This window comes from Rattus norvegicus, chromosome 15 (genome assembly GCF_021556685.1).
Source record: "Rattus norvegicus strain SHRSP/BbbUtx chromosome 15, alternate assembly SHRSP_T2T, whole genome shotgun sequence".
Classification (NCBI taxonomy): Eukaryota; Metazoa; Chordata; class Mammalia; order Rodentia; family Muridae; genus Rattus; species Rattus norvegicus.
The window spans coordinates 104,820,719-104,838,972 of record NC_141548.1 but is presented as its reverse complement, the minus strand read 5'-3'; the positions used below and the strand labels follow the sequence as shown (position 1 = coordinate 104,838,972).

General features: G+C 41.0%; 1 protein-coding gene across 1 annotated transcript in view; it reads right to left on the bottom strand.

The window, feature by feature from the left end:
• Window positions 1-18,254, bottom strand: part of Tm9sf2 (transmembrane 9 superfamily member 2) — a 52,428-nt gene that overhangs the window by 25,542 nt on the left and 8,632 nt on the right. Inside the window, 3 exon segments of the mRNA NM_001005554.1 lie at window positions 2,096-2,223; window positions 9,379-9,472; window positions 11,934-12,001. Of these exon segments, the coding sequence (NP_001005554.1) occupies window positions 2,096-2,223; window positions 9,379-9,472; window positions 11,934-12,001 (290 nt within the window).

The following is an 18,254-nucleotide window of genomic DNA, read 5'->3' as shown; positions in this document are numbered from 1 at the left end:
GAAAGAACTCTTTTCAGTGTAGAGAGCATTTTCTCCTCTACATTCCAGGACCTCTGTGTTAAACACTGACAGCAATAGGCTTTATTATAAAGAAGTTACTTTCCCAATAATTCAGTTATAAAGGTTTCTGATTAGACTGAAGTAACCAAACACATAGCAAAACTGAATGAAACTTGGCAATTAAGTCCTACTGCATAGTTTTAACACAAGCAGATCTATACAAATGAGGATTTTGCTGTTTCGAAAACTGTGCACCACTCTCCTTTGTTGAACTGGTAGGGTCTGAGATTAAATGTGCCGAAGCTATCTCAGAATCCCTTCCTACACCGTAAGCTGCTGTAAGGCTAGAAGTTCTATGTCACTGAACACTGAGTTAGTTTGAGGACAACCAGTTAAGTACAACTTTATCTTTAAAGCCTCATAAAGAACGCAGTGCAGCGCTTGCTCAGCACAGCTAAGGTGTCCATCCAGCCTCAGTAATGCAGGCACACACTGTGCTCTCTCTGATCCAGGATCCAACGGAAAGCAGAGGGACTGAGTGCACAGGGCAGCTGAGGGACGGAGTGCACAGGACAGATGGACGGAGCTCAGGTACCAGAGTGGGCTCTAGAATGATGGAACTGCTCCAGCTAAGACAGTCAGCTTCAAAGATCTCTAACCCACTCTTAATGGCCTAAGTAAAAATAAAAATCACTTAACTTAGATAAGAAAACTATAACGCATTAACCTTTCTCTATAATGAGGATAAAGAATTTACAATGTTCTATAGAAAAAGAAAAATCACTGTTCACATCAGAAAATTCATACAACTATAAAAACAAATCAAATACGGACCTACAAAGGCATCGGACTTGGAAAAACACCTAGTAACAGAATAAAGTACAGAATAATACCTCAGCTTTCATATTTCCTAACAATGCCCAGCCTTTCACATACATACAGATGCAGAAATCTGAAAACATGATGGACAAACAGCGCCGCCCAGCAGGGGCCAGGACAGGATAAATGGCTGGCAGCGCTGGAGGGCTCTTGCGAGTTAATATTTTTCTGTACCACTTGAGGGTTTTTCACAAGCTTAATAATTTAGAAAGTAATCATAGCCTCCCTAAAGCAGCTTGGTACAAAGGAAGGTACTAAATCCACAGTAAGATTCTGTAAGAATTCAGTACTTTAAGAGATCTTTTAAAATTCTGAGGGACACATTTTATTTCTGCCAATTCTGCTTAAAGTCAAGTTATGTAGTATAAACCTTCTGAAATAAAAATGTACTCAACTCAGTTTCAGTAAACCCACAACTGAGAATCAAAGCTTCCAAAAATAGAGCGGCCTGGGGGGTCCAGGACTGAAGTCTAGAATTACAAGTCTCCATGTTCTTGATGCAGACTTAAAATCACAGAAGTTCCCAACTCAATGGCAAGAACTATTATTTAACAGCAGTCGTTTGTTTGCAACTGCCTTCACAAACTGCTTAGTAAATCTCACTAACAAACACTTCCTAACCTTGTAAACTACCCTAAATTGATTTTCTTCTTATTAACTTATTCTGGCATTAAAATGGACCTAGACTAATTGCAAAAATTAGCTCAGGATTTCTAGATGCCTTCCTGTATGGAAGCTGCTAAGGAACAAATGCTTCTGTAATCTCTCCTACCTGCAGTACTTGAATAGAACCAAGAGCCTTACACATGCCAGTCAACATTCTGCCACAAGACAGCACCAGGCACCCTAGTCTCTGCTTCTTTATCTCCAGGACCCAGTCTAGACAGTCCTCAACACAAACTGTGAAGAAACTTGTTACTGTTGCAACATGGTTACAGAACATGAAGTAGATTCTATTTGTAAGAAGATGCTACTAACAAACAATAAAATCCACAGGGTTGATCCCAGCTCTTCCCTACACCCTTAAAGTCCCCCGTGTTGACTACACAGGGCCAGAGAAGCAGAGCAGCAGGTCTGAGTACAGGAAGCACCTCACATAGTCACTGCTCTGGCATGAACAGAAGTCTGTAACATATTAAACCTACAATTTAGTCTCTGTAGACAATGATACAGAAATTTCATCTTCAAAGCCCCAACCACTAAACCTCTCTCTCACCAGTGATGCTGATAGTTCAGTAGCATGCTTTTTTTCAAGAAGTCTAACTTCTGTTTGTCTTCAGCCTTCTCTGTATGGTATGTTTTCGTACAAACGAGCTTACAGGTTTCCTCCTTATTAAATGTAAACTGTATAAAAAGAAAGCAGAGGGTACATTAATAAAAATTATGCAAATAGATACAGGTTCTTCCTAAGATAACAGATAGTTTAAGTCACCAGTACTGGTGATAAAAATCTGAACTGCACCGAAGCTCACTCAGTTACACTGGACCTTCAACTCGCTTCTCCATAAAGGCTCCAAGTTTTCTTATCCTAAGTTTTTCCTTTGTGGTCTGATAACTTCAATCTATTCATCTTCTACATGTAAATGTGATCTAGAAGAAAAAGGCAGAACATTTCCCCAGCGGTACCTTCTACACTTCTGGAGCTGATGGCTTCTAGTAACAAGGACCCAAGATTTCTGTGCTAGCATCCAAGTGAACAGGAACCAATCAAGTGCCCCTAATGTTCCCTAGAAGACTCAGCAGTGACCACACTGCCACATTTGAATATCTAAAATCAAAGCAAACATGACCCTTTACTCAAGTTTAAAGACTGCTAATTTTCAGGGTTCTATATATACTTAAGGTAAAATTAAAAATTAGTAACCAAATTTAAAAACTAGAGGTTCCTCCAATTTTCAGTCCAGAATTTACATCATACACAGACACATGCACACACTCACACACACCACTCACACAAGTTTAATAAGGTTCATGATGTTTTACTGGGAGCATTTAAGTCTTAATTTTAAAAATGCTATTCATTGGGCTGAGGGGTAAGGAGTAGAGCATACAGCAGAGTGTGAGCCTGAGGCTCTGACTCAACATCCAGTACAAAACAAAACAAAACAAACCCCCCTATACACATCTTCACATTTTCAGAAGGCTGTGACATATCAACTACATAAATACATCACATTAATTTTTTTTTAAAGATTTATTTATTTATTATATATAAGTACACTGTAGCTGTCTTCAGATACACCAGAAGAGGGCATCAGATCTCTTTACAGATGGTTGTGAGCCACCATGTGGTTGCTGGGAATTGAACTCATGACCTGTGGAAGAGCAGTCGGGTGCTCTTAACCGCTGAGCCATCTCTCCAGCCCCACAATAATTTTTAATACAAAAACTATGTTTTGCTAGGTGGTGGTGGCACATGCCTTTAATCCCAGGACTCAGAAGGCAGAGGCAGGTGGATCTCTGAGTTTGAGGCTAGCCTGATCTACACAGTAAATTCCAGGATAGCCAAGACTACACAGAGAAATCCTGTCTCCATAACAAAAGAAAAAATTGTGTTTTGTTTTTAAACAGTCTACTTGACTTGCGATTTTTGATTTGTTTTTGAAATAAGGTCTTCTATCTAAGCCCCCCCCCCCCCAAGTGCTGGGATCCCTATAGGTATGCACTAACAGCTGCTCGTGGCCCACTTCTGTATGCTACTTATTAACATCCCTACACCAACCTAACTGAGGGAATGCTTAAGTGCAGCCCACTGCTGCCACCTGTCAGCCAACAGTTTAATTCTCACCATGCCATTACCTCCATCTAAAACACAGTATTGTAGCATTATTTTGAACCTTAAGGTTCTTTTTTTTTTTTTTTTTTTTTTTCTTTTTTTCGGAGCTGGGGACTGAACCCAGGGCCTTGCGCTTGCTAGGCAAGTGCTCTACCACTGAGCCAAATCCCCAACCCCCATTTTTAAAAAGTGAAAAGTAGTATAAAAGTACTAATATGACAGAATGAGAGGCACAGAGGTCCAACTTAGATAAGGGGAGATAAACATTATCTGCTATCAGCAATCCAACAGCTGTAAGTCTTACACCTCCATCTAATAGGTGGGAACTGGATTTAGCTGACTCAACAACTTTTGTGCTCAACTGTAAAGGAAAATTAAAGAGACAGTGAGCAAGTGGGTGTCTTACACATGTGCATTTTACACACGTGCAGCACAAGAAGCCCATGAGCCAACGTCAGACATTGTCTTCTATGGCTCTCTTTAGTTTTGAACAGGCTGTTAGCAAACATGGAGCTCATTGACTCACAGCTCCAGTGTCTCTGTGCTCCCCAACTGGGGTTGTAGGTGCTGACACACCCAGCGCTGAGGGCGCAGAGCCGCAGCTGACGTGCCTGTAATGCTCCCACGCTCTGTCTGCATGCTTTATACTCATCAATTCCACCAATAAATGTATATGCTTGGTACCAATAAATGTATATGCTTGGCACAAATGAGAAAAATCAAGGCATTAAAGACACAAACAAAGAAATGCCATTCGGGATCTGCCCTAAAAGGGTTGAGCTGTAAGAATGTTGCTCTCCTTATGTTTAGTTGGGAATTCTGTACTTTACATCACTGCTGTGGATTTAACAGTACTTTGTACTTCTATGTGTATGTCTGTATCCCACATGCATGCTCACTCAGGCCAGAGGTTGGATCCTCTAGGACTAGAGTTACAGACAAGCTGTAAGCTGTGGGTGCTGGGAATCAAACCAGGGTCCTCTGAAAGCACAGGAGTACTTTTAACTGCTGAGCTGTTATTAGATGGCAAAGAAACCAACTCCCCTTTGCGACACACAAGCTCAATTTTGTCCTATTTTATTTAACTGTAGTGTATTGTGTGGTGCATATGCATGCAGAGAGGTGTTGGTGTACCCATAAGCACACACATGGTGGGCAGGAGGTGTCTTGTTTTATCACTCTCCATATTATAAAATACACACCTTTAATTTTAGTGTCCATGTGCCAAATGTGTGCAAGTACCACAATAGCCAGAAGAGGGCATGAGATGTCCCAAATTTACTCTTCTGTTTTATCTGCCTTAGGAAATGGAAACCCCAGTCTATATCCTACTCCTTAGCTAATTCTCTCAGCTCTACTTCCAAAACAATAAGCTGATTCTAAGAGTACAACCAAGTCACACTCTCCTCCCTAAGGTCTAAACCACCACCAAACCCTATCTGGATAGCTGTAAAATCTGACTGGGTTTTCTCCTTACACTCTCCAGTCTGTTCTCAACACGCCCCAACAGTGAGCAACAATCTCCCATCTTTCTCAGATGTGAAGCGGCCAAAGTTTTAGTCACTGTTGTTTCTCATGGTGGTAAGGCTTGAACCCAGGGCCTCAAGCATGCTACAAGGGCTCTAACCCTCAACTGTGCTTGCTCCTCTCTCACCAGTCTCCATCACTCCCGTGCTCAGGCTGTCCACACCTGGGGACCTGCCATCTGCTGTCTGCTCTACAACACCTTCCTAGGCACTTACTTGTGTGGCTTATTCCTTCCCTTACTTTTAAGGTCTGGTATCAATGTCATCTCAGTGAGACTTTCTACATTTACATTTAATGTCACCTCTCAGTAAGTTTTATCTAAAATGACAAACTTTCTGTCCGAATTGTTTTACTTTTGGGAATTCTTTCCAAAGTAACTGACATACTGTACACTTTAGTTATCTCCAGGTTCCTCCAAGCCATCAAGACCAAAGATCCACAAAGGCCAGGGATTTCTTTTGTCCTGTTACATTCTCTATCTGTAGCAGTGCCTGGGGCCACAAAAAGTAGCTAACTCTCAAACGCTGGCCCAGTGAACGGAAGCATCAGTGAGCGAGTGTTTACATGAGGTTTTATGATCCACACACTGTCTTAAACTGCACTTTTCCTGACCTAAACAGATGTCACAGAAAAAGGTGACAAGACAGCCTTCAGATGGCTGCAGCCTCTCACTTTCCTTTACTATAGACTTAAATAGAGTAAAAACATCTGGAAATAAAACACAGAAGGATCAAAACGAAATTAAGGCACACTGCCTAGCCAGGCAGTGGTTGTGCTTGCCCTTTAGTCCTGGCACTTGGAAGGCAGATGTAAAGAAAGTTCAAGGCCAGCCTGGTGAGTTCCAAATCCACCTACAGAAGTGAGTTCCAAAATAGCCAAGGCTACATAGACAAACTCTGTATTGAAAAACAAAAAACAGGGGGCTGGGGATTTAGCTCAGTGGTAGAGCGCTTACCTAGGAAGCGCAAGGCCCTGGGTTCGGTCCCCAGCTCCGAAAAAAAAGAACCAAAAAAAAAAAAAAAAAGAAAAAAAGAAAAACAAAAAACAGGGCTGGAGAGATGGCTCAGTGTTTAAGAGCACTGACTGCTCTTCCAGAGGTCCTGAGTTCAACTCCCAGCAACCACATGGTGGCTCACGACCATCTGTAATGGGATCCGATGCCCTCTTCTGGTGTGTCTGAAGACAGCTACAGTGTAACTCATATACATAGAATTAAAAAAAAAAAAAGATGGTTTGTTAAACTTAGTATAAACCCTGTTTAAAAAAAAAAAAGAAAAGAAAAACAAAAAACAGGGGTTGGGGATTTAGCTCAGTGGTAGAGCGCTTGCCTAGCAAGCGCAAGGCCCTGGGTTCAGTCTTCAGCTCCGGAAAAGAAAAACAAAACAAAACAAAACAAAAAAACAAAAACAAAAAAGGGGGTGGTTAGGTTATAGCTTATCTTTCAAAATAAATTCAGGCTTCCTAATCAAAGCTGCATTCCAAAATAATAGGACCCATACATTTGAAAAATCATTTATGGTTGATTTAGAATGAAACTCTCATTGCCCAACACCACGTTTTCATATGTCGTAGTCTTCAAGAATCACTTTAAATTGGGAATTGAGAACTTAACACTTTTTGAGCTGGGAGACAGGATCTTGCTAGGTAGCCCAGGATAACCTGGGACTACCTTAGCATCCCCAGAGACATATGTGCCACCATGCCTTGCTTAACACAGACCTTGACCCTAAAAGTTTCTGAAGAACATGAAAAATGCTGGGTACACATCTTTCTCTATTTAAGAATCCTTCTGCTCTTTAACCTCAACTCCCAGGACATGAGATTAAATCTAAAAATTCCCAGGACCCGAGGGTCTTACATGCATTTAGAAGTGTCAAGGATAAGCTCCTACTAGAGAGTTTGTACAACAGCTTACACCTGTCTGCACCTGTTGTGCACCTGTCTGTCCCTGCCAGTATAAGATCCCCTAAGCAGAGACCTGGCTGCCTGCCACTCCTACTGGGATTAAAGGCATGGGCCACCTCTGCCAGGTTCATTCCACTTTCTAGGGCCAGCACCATGTAACAGAGATACCACATTAATATTAAGTTGTCTGTGTACTTTCACAGATAGTCCCGACAACACCCTCTACTACAAATGAATGCAACTGCTATCAAAGTAATCTCTCAAACTTGTAACAGAGAATTATTGCTTGATGCCCCCCAGACACTGAATTCTTCCCAGTAACTTCATTCCCAAAAGTCTTCAACTGTCTTTCAAAATAATTTAAAACTGACATTTTTTAGAGCAGAGGATTACAAATTAGATTACTTGAAGAAGATTTACGGTTTGAAATGAAACTATAGGGGCTGCAGAGATGGCTCAGGGGTTGGGAGCACTGGCTGTTCTTCCAGAGGACCCAGGTTTGGTTCCCAGCATCCACATGGCACCTCATAACCATCTGTAGCCAGTTCCAGAGAACCCAATGCCATTTTCTGGCCCCCATAGCCACTGCACAAACATGGTACAGACATACATGCAAGCAAAAGCATCCACACACTTAAAATGAAAATAAACAAATCATTAAAAGAACTGTAGTGGAGCAAACTTATCCAGGTTCTATCTTTCTGCGCCCAAGGCCTAACAAAATAGGTTCTGAACTGGGGGGGAGTGAGATGGCTACCGGGAAGACACAGGCCCACGGATTAGCTGGAGGAGGCTCCATGTAGTGAAGTGCCAGGAGACGGGAAGAGCTGGCGAAAAGAAGGCGAGGGGCTAAGGCAGAGCTAAGGCAGAGTCTGAGCTGCAGGAAGGGAAGGGAAATGGGGAGTCAGGAGAGGCAGCGTGGGCCGAGGAGTACCCGGGGTCAGTCAGATGACAGCATCACAGGAAAGTTCTAGCAGGGTCAAACACCCAGGAAGCAGAGAAGTAACAATGCAGAGTGCAGAATACAGTAAAACAAATGTGTGTGTGTATAAAATATACATTAATATATTAATACATGAAATACGTAACAGCCTAATTGTATTTATATCAACTTGTATGTATGTACAAATCTTCAGGAAACGTTAAAAAGAAACTTACATAGAACTAAGGGAGGAGACTTACTTTTCATTTTATAGTCTTCCACACCACTAAATTATTTATACAGTGATATATTGTAATTATAAACATCTTAATTTTGTACAGTAGAAGACAACATATAAAATGACCAGAGGATTGCTTAATATGGGAGATTAAGTTTAAAAGATCAAAGCTTAAAAAGGAGATGATTACGGGTAATGATGACGTCCATACATCGAAGAGAATATGCAGTTTCATTTACCTGGAGACCTAAAAAACGTATGTGATGTTTCAAATGAACCCTTTTGCTTCTGAGACAGGTCTCAGGTCATCCAGGCGGCTGAGGACGACATTCGAACTTCCTGCTCTCACCCTGAGTGCTGGGATTACAGGCCTGTGCTACCAAGCTAGGTTTTGTGGTCTGAGGACAGACTCCAGGCCATTGTACACTGTTTAAAAAAGCACTGTAAACAGGCTATATCCCATCCCTCAAAAATACTTTTAACGATTCAGAAAGTTAAGCTAAATAACCCAAGACTAAAAGAAATGAAAATTAAAAATCTCTTTAAAATGTCAATAGAGAAGCCCGGGCAATGTCACTCTTGGGGATGAAGGAAATCACAGACACTGTTCAGAAAGAAAGGGAGACAAAGTAAAGAGACAACTTCCATGACTGGAAATTAGTGTGAGGCACACTGCACAGTGAGCAGAGGCCTCCACATTGTGCATCACAGCACTAGCACAGGCCTATCAATGATACACTATGTAAAGAAGAAGGGCCTTTCTAAATCATGGCTTTAAGAAATTACTACTGCATACACACACACACACACACACACACACACACACACACACACACAGGAAGGAAGGAAGGGAGGAAGGAAGGAAGGAAGGGAGGGAAGTTAGTTATTCATGGATGCAAACTACAGCAATTGCTCCTTACTGTGAGATCCAAGTTATTTGTGATAATTCTCAAACAAGAACAAAAAAGAAACCTCCAAAGTTATGAGTAAGAAATTTTTATTTGGGGTTGGGGATTTAGCTCAGTGGTAGAGTGCTTGCCTAGCAAGCGCAAGGCCCTGGGTTCGGTCCCCAGCTCCAAAAAAAAGAAAAGAGAAAAAAAAATTTTTTTTTATTTAACACCAAATACAAACCTTGTATGGTGAGGGTTCAATTCTTTCCCCGAATAATACCTGACCAAGATTTTCAGATGGGCGTTTTCCTTCTGATGCTTGGCAAAAATCAAACCTGAGGAAACAACATTAACATTTAGACATTGAAGGAAAAAAACAAAACAAAAAAACCCAAAGAACAGTGAGGTAAGAGCTACTGGCCAATCTTTTTTTTTTTTGGTTCTTTTTTTTCGGAGCTGGGGACCGAACCCAGGGCCTTGCGCTTCCTAGGTAAGCGCTCTACCACTGAGCTAAATCCCCAGCCCCGCTACTGGCCAATCTTGAAAGATTCCTTAGCAGTTCTTTAAATGAGGAAGGTACTTATATTTAAGTCTCAAGTGTCACAATTCCTACTAGAACCAGAAATATTTTACATATTACATTCTACATATAAGGCTTTTAAAAAATCTATAAATCATATCTTATTCCTGTGAAGTTTAATTATATATTATAATATATAACTACATATTATCATAACTATATATGATATATAATCATATAACTATATATAATATATACTATATATTGTATCTTTATTCTTCAGGCTTTTTTCAGGATTAATCTTTTGTTGTAACTTTTATTCGAATCTTTTCATAGGACAAATTTACAGAAGACTATCAGTCTTACACCTACAGATATGGTGCCTAGACATCCTTTCACTACGAGAACTCAGAAGGAAGGAAAAGCACATTCAGGATCCTACGATTCTCTTCTTTAATTTTTTTGTGTATTACAGTCAGCTTTAGTGAAATTTGGTTTCAATATGATCACTCAATTCAATTTTGTCACAGAAAATTATAGGGCATTCATTAAGAAATAACATGGGGGTTATGTGAGACTATTATAATGGCCACAGGACAGTGAGATACTTAAGAGGAAGATGAATTTCAAAAATTACAAAACACTTCCAAACATGGATCAGATCCAGATTTTTCCTAATAAGAACAAAGATTCAAGAAAACATGTTGACTCCTTAACAGAACAAGCAGAGACTAGAAAAGCAATGACCTTTTCCCAAAGGTTACCAGGCCCTGTATGAGTTAGGCAGACAACTCAGGGCTTTTGTACTCCTTTCTTATGTATACTTGGGCAGAGAGGCTCTTATGGGGTAATAGCTTTTGTATATGCTTCTTTGTATAGCAAACATCGCCTTTAAAACTCTATGCACAATGGAAAGACAAGTCAATTAGAGTCTAGGAGCTATGTAACAACCAATATGAACTACAGAAGTTAAATAATCATAGGGTTTTTTCGTTTTTTTTGGTTTTTTTTGGTTTTTTTTTTTTTTTGCAGCACACTTCATAACATAACACACAACAAAATCCACACCTTGGAAGAAGATTGTGTGTGTGTGTGTGTGTGTGTGTGTGTGTGTGTGTGTGTGTGTGTTATGTATCTATGTAATGGCTCAATGGGTAGCACCCGTCACAGAGCTTTACCAGCTCAGTGCAATCAAGCGCAGTCATGTACAGGCAGAAGAAGAGCCCTGACTACACAGACTCACCTCACACACGAGACAGTAACAACAATTTAAAACATCTGGAAATGGAATGCTTATAAGTAAGCAATCGGTAAACAACTGCGCTATACATAATGCCTGCAGGTTGCAAGGAAGACGGCAATGACTGCGCACTGCCGTGACAGCTGTGAGGACACTCACTATTGAGGAGGACGAGAAAGACGCTTATTGCTGTGTAACATGAAACTACCCAGGCTGGTTACACACATTCAAATATTTGGGGAAAAAAGTGCTTCAAACAAAACAGAGGTTCTTTCTGGCAACAACACAAAGGAGAATTCTTTTAAAATGTATGGAAAATACTGGAGAGATGGCTTAGCTTTTTCTCAGGACCTGGGTTCAAGTCCCAGCACCAAAGTGGCAGCTTACAACCATCTCTAACTCCAGTTCTGGGGCATCTGATGCCCTCTTCTGCCTCAAAGCAAGGCATCTGTGTGGTGACAGACATTTGGATAGGTAAAACACCCATATACATGAATAAAAATGTAAAAAGAACAAAATTACATTTTTATGGTCAGATAAAAAAGAAAAATCATTGTTTCACTGATGTATGTTATACTGCAAAGCGACATAAAGAGACACGTCTGTTTCTCCAGTACAATTCGTGTTTGTACGCACGTGTGCTGGCACCCATGGAGGCAGATGCAGGATCCTCTGCAACCAGAGTCCCAGACACTGGCAGCCATCAGTGGTGCTGAGCACTGAGTCTGGGTCCTCTGAAGGAGCAGCGTGTGCGCTCACCTGCTGAGCCATCTCTTTAGCCCCAGGACAGCATGTCTTGTCTCAAAGTGTTTCCAAACTAGGTACTGTGGTGTACTCCTGCAATCCCAACACTTGAGAAGCTTAAGGCAGGAGATGTGCCAAGAGTGTGTACCAGGCAGGGTTAAAGTAACAGCCCATCTCCATCAACTCTACCCAATCATCCAGGTCCCATGATTTAGGAAGTGAATAAAGTTCTAAATACAAAATTCTGATGAGCCACATAAACATTTATATAAAACCGAGCTGGGAAACTTACGCTGTATATTCATAAGGAAGAACAGACTCCACTGAATCAAGCCGGTTAACAAACAGTTCTATCTCAGCCTGAAATGAGGAAGCGCAGGATTAGAACACGAACCCTGAAGACAGACACGAGTCATGCTTGGAACTGAAAAAAAAACGCTACATGCTTGAAACATTAAACTACTCTTTAGCAAATATGTTCAATTAACAAATTATATTCATTTAAAACATACCTATATAACTTTTACAGATATAAAATCTTTAATATTGCTAATGCTTTTGAAATTCTAAATTTTCTAAAATATTAAATATCTTAAAAAGCATTATTTATTGAATTGTTTTTAAATGTTTGCTTTCCAAGTTCAGTACTTTTACACCACAATAATTTTTATTTTAGGGGATGGAGAGAAAGGTAGGAGGGTATACTGTTCTTGCAGAGGGACAAAGTTCAGTTCCTAGCACCCCTGCTAGTTCAGGTCACAGCCACCTTTATCTCCAGCTCCAGATTGGACACTCTCATCTGGCCTCTCAGAGCGCGCACACACACACACACACACACACACACACACACACAAACACAAACACATCGCTTAGAGAGTAATGTCTGTTCCAGGACAGCCAAAGCAAGAGAAACCTTGTCTAGATAGATAGATAGATAGATAGATAGATAGATAGATAGATAGATAGATAGATAGATATGGATTAAAAAAAAAAGATATTTTGCTGAGCAGTAGTTGCCCACACCTTGAATTCCAGCAGTCCAATGGATCTCTGTGAGTTCAAGGCTAGCCTGGTCTACAAAGCAAATTCCAGGACAGCCAGAACTACACCGAGAAACCTTGTCTTAAAAAACCAAAGAGAAAGAAATGCTGCCCCACTGGTTGGAATTTTCTCAATTAGCCGCACTGTGAGTGGTTGCTTATGTGCACTCTTAAGCAGCCAAGAGGACCACATGGTCTAACTGTGGAGGGCAGTTGTGATCCATCTGAGAATGGCACGCTACAACTAGTAACAGAGAAGACATTTAGGAGGATGAGATCAAGTTCAACACAAAGGAGAGGAGAAAAGTTTCAACTACCTATGAAACATGATTTAAATGGCATTTTCCTACTAACGTTTTCAAAATTTCTCCCAGATATAAGAAGCCTCCCAGTAAGCCATTTTTGCCCTGAAATACTTTTGGTGATTAAACAAAAGTTAAGAGATACTTAGTTGGACAAGTACCATCATTGAGATAAGGCTGCTGTGGCTGCTCTGGGTGAATTCAAGAGGCTGCCAAGAGTGGCAGAAAGTCACACTGCTGTGCTGATCTCACCAGCATTCAGCACTTGCTAACACCCACCCCCTAAAAAGTGAGACAAGAAACACAATTGCAATGTAAACAGTCCAACAGGTCAGCTCAGCAGGCAAAGTGCCCGTTATGTGAGCAGGATGAAAGACCTGAGTAGCTTGTCCAGATCCTGGGGTGGAAGGAAAGAGTCAGCTCCTGAAAATAGTCCCTGAATGCTACACGCTTGCCTCTCCCTACTAATAATAAGAAAGAACTCAAATAACAAAGTAAACATAGCAGACCAAAGCAGAGACTGTGGGCCAGACCACCTGGGTCCTTATTAACTGTGTGATTTGGGTCAAATCATTTAACATGTCAGGTTCCTCAGGTTTCTCCTTATCTACAAAACGATGGTAATATCTATCTTGTAGGGCTATGTTAGGCTACTAGTTGCCATTTATGAAGTATTCTGAACAGTGCCTAACTGCCAAAATACAGACAAAAGAGTGACATGACTAACAGGAAGAGTCTACTAAGATTGCTGTGTTCACCCACTAGATGGATGCCTAAAGATACTGTGGTCCGTTTTAAACAGCTTCACAGGCAGACTGTGTACTTCTCCTCAAAGGGGGAAAGCCTTTAATACAGCACTCAGGAGCCAGGGCCGGGTCAGGCAGATCGATCTCTGCAAGTTTAAGGCCAGCCTGATCTACAAAGTAAGTTTCAGGACAGCCAGGCCTACACAAAGAAACCTTGTGTGTATGTGTGCGGGGTGTGGGGTGGGGTGGGGGTGGGGGCTTGGAGGGGCAGTACTGTCTCCAACGCTAAAAAATATGTCTTTTTTAAAAAAACCAGGGGCCATTTCAGCTAAAAAATGACAGGACATTTCAGCATCACAGAATGCTTGAGTAATACATGCAACCATTGTCAAGACAAAGCCTCTAGCTGATGACTTACCCAGTCAAAATAATTTCACTACCACTGTTATGAAGACACATCCAAATCCAAACTCTAACACCTAATACAGAAAAGGAGGTGGTTTTCAACTCCAGATTTCTCCTGAGGAATGAATTATATTCACATGACTGGTAGTTTTCAGTTTCAAAATCTGCAGGCCTACTCTGCTATACATAATACAAGCTGACCACTACCATCACGCACAGCCTCTTCACAGCCTTGCTCTGGGAAGCAACAATACCAAGGCTGGGGGTCTTTGCAGACTCCTTCCCCCGTGTCTCAGTTTTCTATTCTGAAGATTGAAGAGGATAATCCCAGTTTCTAGCAGTTTTGAGTAGCTGCTGCAGTGGCATGTCCAAGGTGAAAGCTAAGAGCTTCCTAGTGTGCAACCCTGCAACAGAACTTTAAGGATGAGATGTCCTTCAACTGCACTCTTGGTTACAGTCATCCTCTAGGCCACCCGAGCTGTTGGGCACCTAAGTTGAACTAGCCACTTAGTTCACATTGTCACAGGACTGATTCTTACCTGACATTTAATTTAAATGGTCACAGGAGGCCAATGGCTCTGAAGTGGACAGCACAGTAATAGAGTACCATGCTGTGCTGCCTGGTGCCACATAAATAATCTCCTTGTACACTTAACATTTTTACTCCAGTCACTACAACTACTCTGTTCCAGAAAAAACAACTCTCATTTTATTAGTCCATCCCAGAGGTTGCAAACTTTTCCTATGAAGAGACAGAATAAATAGTTCAGGTCCTATAGGACCTACTGGTCTATCCTTATAGTGTAAAAGCAGCCTAGACAGTTGGTAACTGAGGATATGCCTATGGTCCAGTAAGCTGAAAATCACTGTGGGGGCATACATACATACACACATACATACACACACACATAAATAAAACAAGATGTTCATGTAATCGTCAATCATTACTAAATAATATCATTCTTCCTCCTCAACCGACTAAAACTGTACAAACAATCTGTGTCTGGAGAGCCCTCTAAGACTAAGCAGTGAGCTGGGCTGGACTCCTAGTCTACTGCAAGCCTCATTTTTAGATGCTAAATGTCCAAGTTCCTGCACCAACGTATCCAGCTCTCTATTCCCATGCTGTCACCTCTGGGGTCTGTCTTTAAAGTAATAACCTGTGAAAACGGAAGCAGTGCAATTTTTTCAATTACTTATTTTTATCATGCCAGTTGGTTTTCTTGGGATTTTACTAAGCTCTCATACAATGTTCTTGACAGATACGTAATCAAGCAGAACTATAGTAAAATTCAAGGTTCAAACACCAAAGTGTCCTAGAATTACAGAATGCCACCATTACTTTTCAGGAGCCTCTTTGTCCCTGTGTATAAGTTCTTCAGCTACTTCTCCTCCTCCTCTCCTGTGTGCTAAACCTACAGCACTCGCATCCTCAAGTATACATGGTTTCTCTTCAAATAGTCTTTCTAAGTGTGTCTAAGACCACATTAGTTTACTTTACTTAGTTCAGTAAACCTAATGGACTTAATTCTGCTCTCTCATATAACTTCTGCTTTTATTTTTGGAACAGGATCCCATGTAGCCTAGGTTGGATTTGACCTGTCTGTGCAGCCAAGGATTATGACCTTGAACTCCCAATCTGCTCCCCTCCCAAATGCTGGGATCACAGGTGTAGAACACAATGCCAGATCTCCTATGTAACGTTTAAAAAGCTCCTGAAATTGTATACCTATTAGGATTATATTTATTACAGATCTAATACTGCCAACTGGCTATATTTCATATGTTTTCCTTGTTAACACTCCATTTAACACACTAATTATATCAATCAGTCCTGAGGTCTACAGAAAAAAATACCCACCATCCTACAGCTACCCACTCCCTTAAGCTAAGCCATACTGTCTAAGTTCCAGTTTAAAACAACCTTAGAAATCAAGCTCACTAGTTCCTTCCTCTAAAACTGTATTTTTACCATGAGTTAAGGTCTCACTATGGCTCCAAACCTGACCCAGAACTCCCAATCCTCCGGCCTCTGTCTCCAGAGTTCCGGATCACAGACAAATGTCGTACCCGTGGCTTACAGTAGGTCTTTGACTAGTTCTAACAGTCAGGAAAGCCTCTCCCCTTGGAACCATGCTTGCCTTCTGTTTCTAAATTAAGTCACTTAAGCCAACTGTTGATGCATCTTACTGTGCTGTTCACTAAGCGTCACACCACTTCTTGTTCTACTCTCAAAAATTATTTGTACTTTATTAATTTTTGCTAAGCTTGCATCTGGCATTTTATCGAATATCAAACCCTCCATTAAGTTTACCTTATCTGTCATCTTCTCCTGACCTAGCAAAGAAGCCTCAAATTCCAAACATAAAAAAGATGTTAACAATGCCTTCAGCGGTATGTGTTAGTTCTGCTTTGTGATACAAAATAATGTAATTATCAACAGCTTTCCATAAAAATGCCCAAAAGCTATAACTTACAAATCTTCCACCTGAAAAGAAAGTCCATTTTAACACACACATACATGAGGAGCCTAGAGCGCATACTGATGGCATACACTGCCTTTAAAGCAAGCTCCAGACGATCTGATGCCTCTCTGGCTTCTTCAGGCCCCCAAGGCACACACCCACAGGTAAATACTGTTAGGTTCAGTTCAGAGTCTAAGTCTATCTGGGGCAATTAACAACTTTGAATGTAAAGACTAGATGAGTCAACAGTAAGGAAAGAAAGTGGTATATACAGAAGATGGTCCACAACTGGCATGCAATTATAGATTAAATGAATCAATATGTATACTTGTGTGTTAGTGTACAAAGCTGAACATTCTTGAATTTGTTTATAAATACTACTATATGGATAACTCCCAGGCTTATCGAAAGGACTCCCCTCCTCCCCCCTCCCTCAGAGCAGGGGAAGCAGCACTGACTGCACTGCCGGTCACTGTTGCTGCACAGCCAATGATCCCACCTCAGCCACTCAGCTGAAAGCAGGATTTTCTTAAGCTTTTCTACTTGTGACTACAGCTAAGAAAATTACACAATACTGAATAATGGCTATAGACAATAAGTACAGAAGTCAAACATTTATTAATAAAACAATTATTTGATATAATTATGCCAATTACTAAAAATGAAAGCAAATTTGCATACTCATAGGTGGAGGGGCTAGAGAGATGGCTCGCTCGCTCAGAGGTTAAGAGCACTGGTGGACAGAGATCTCTAACTTCTGTTCCAGAGGAATCCAATACTCTCTTTTGGCCTCTGTAGGCACTAAGTAAATGAAATATGTGAGAGGAAGCTACCGAGTCTCTGTGGGGCTTAATTTTCTTCTTATCAAACAGCAAGCATATAATGAGTGACATTTAGGTAATAGGGGTAGAATGGGGGTGAATATGATGAAAATATATACACAAATGAAAATGTCATGTACATTATATACAAGAATGAAAACCCCATTGTGCTCAGGTATGGTGGTACACACCTTTAGTCCCAGTGCTTGGGAACTTGGAAGGCAGAGGCCTGCTTTATGACTTAGAGGCCAACCTGTTCTACACAGCTAGCTAGCTTCAGACCAGTCAAGGCTACATCGTAAGACTGTCTCAAGAGAGAGAAGAAAAGACCACTGTTAAATATAATTAACGTATGCTAATAAAACCCATAAAAGTGTTAAAATCTTTCTTCTGAGGCAAAGTCTCCCGTATCCTAAGCTGCTCCTGAGCTCACTGCTCAGCTGAGAATTATTGTGAACTCCTGGTCCCGCCCCTAGAGTGCTGAGATTACATGTGTATGACAAACCTGGCCTGGTATTGGATTTCTTTTATGGTCATCATCATCTGCTCTAATCATCTTTATCTAAGCATCTGTACTCAGAGGTTAAGTCCACCTTGTTCTGAACATATGTCTTCAACGCTCTAAAGTGGAATGTCTGAAGACGGGCTTTAAGGGCTGCTTACCTCACACCTAGCTTTCAAACTGTCTCTGGCTATGTTAACACAAGCACACACACACAAAACTGAACATTAAACATTTTAAGGAAGTTACAGAATCCTACATCACTTAGACAAAGCAGGACTGAGTATAATCTCACACTAAGAAATTTGTATGGTGATCTGTGAGCCTCCCAA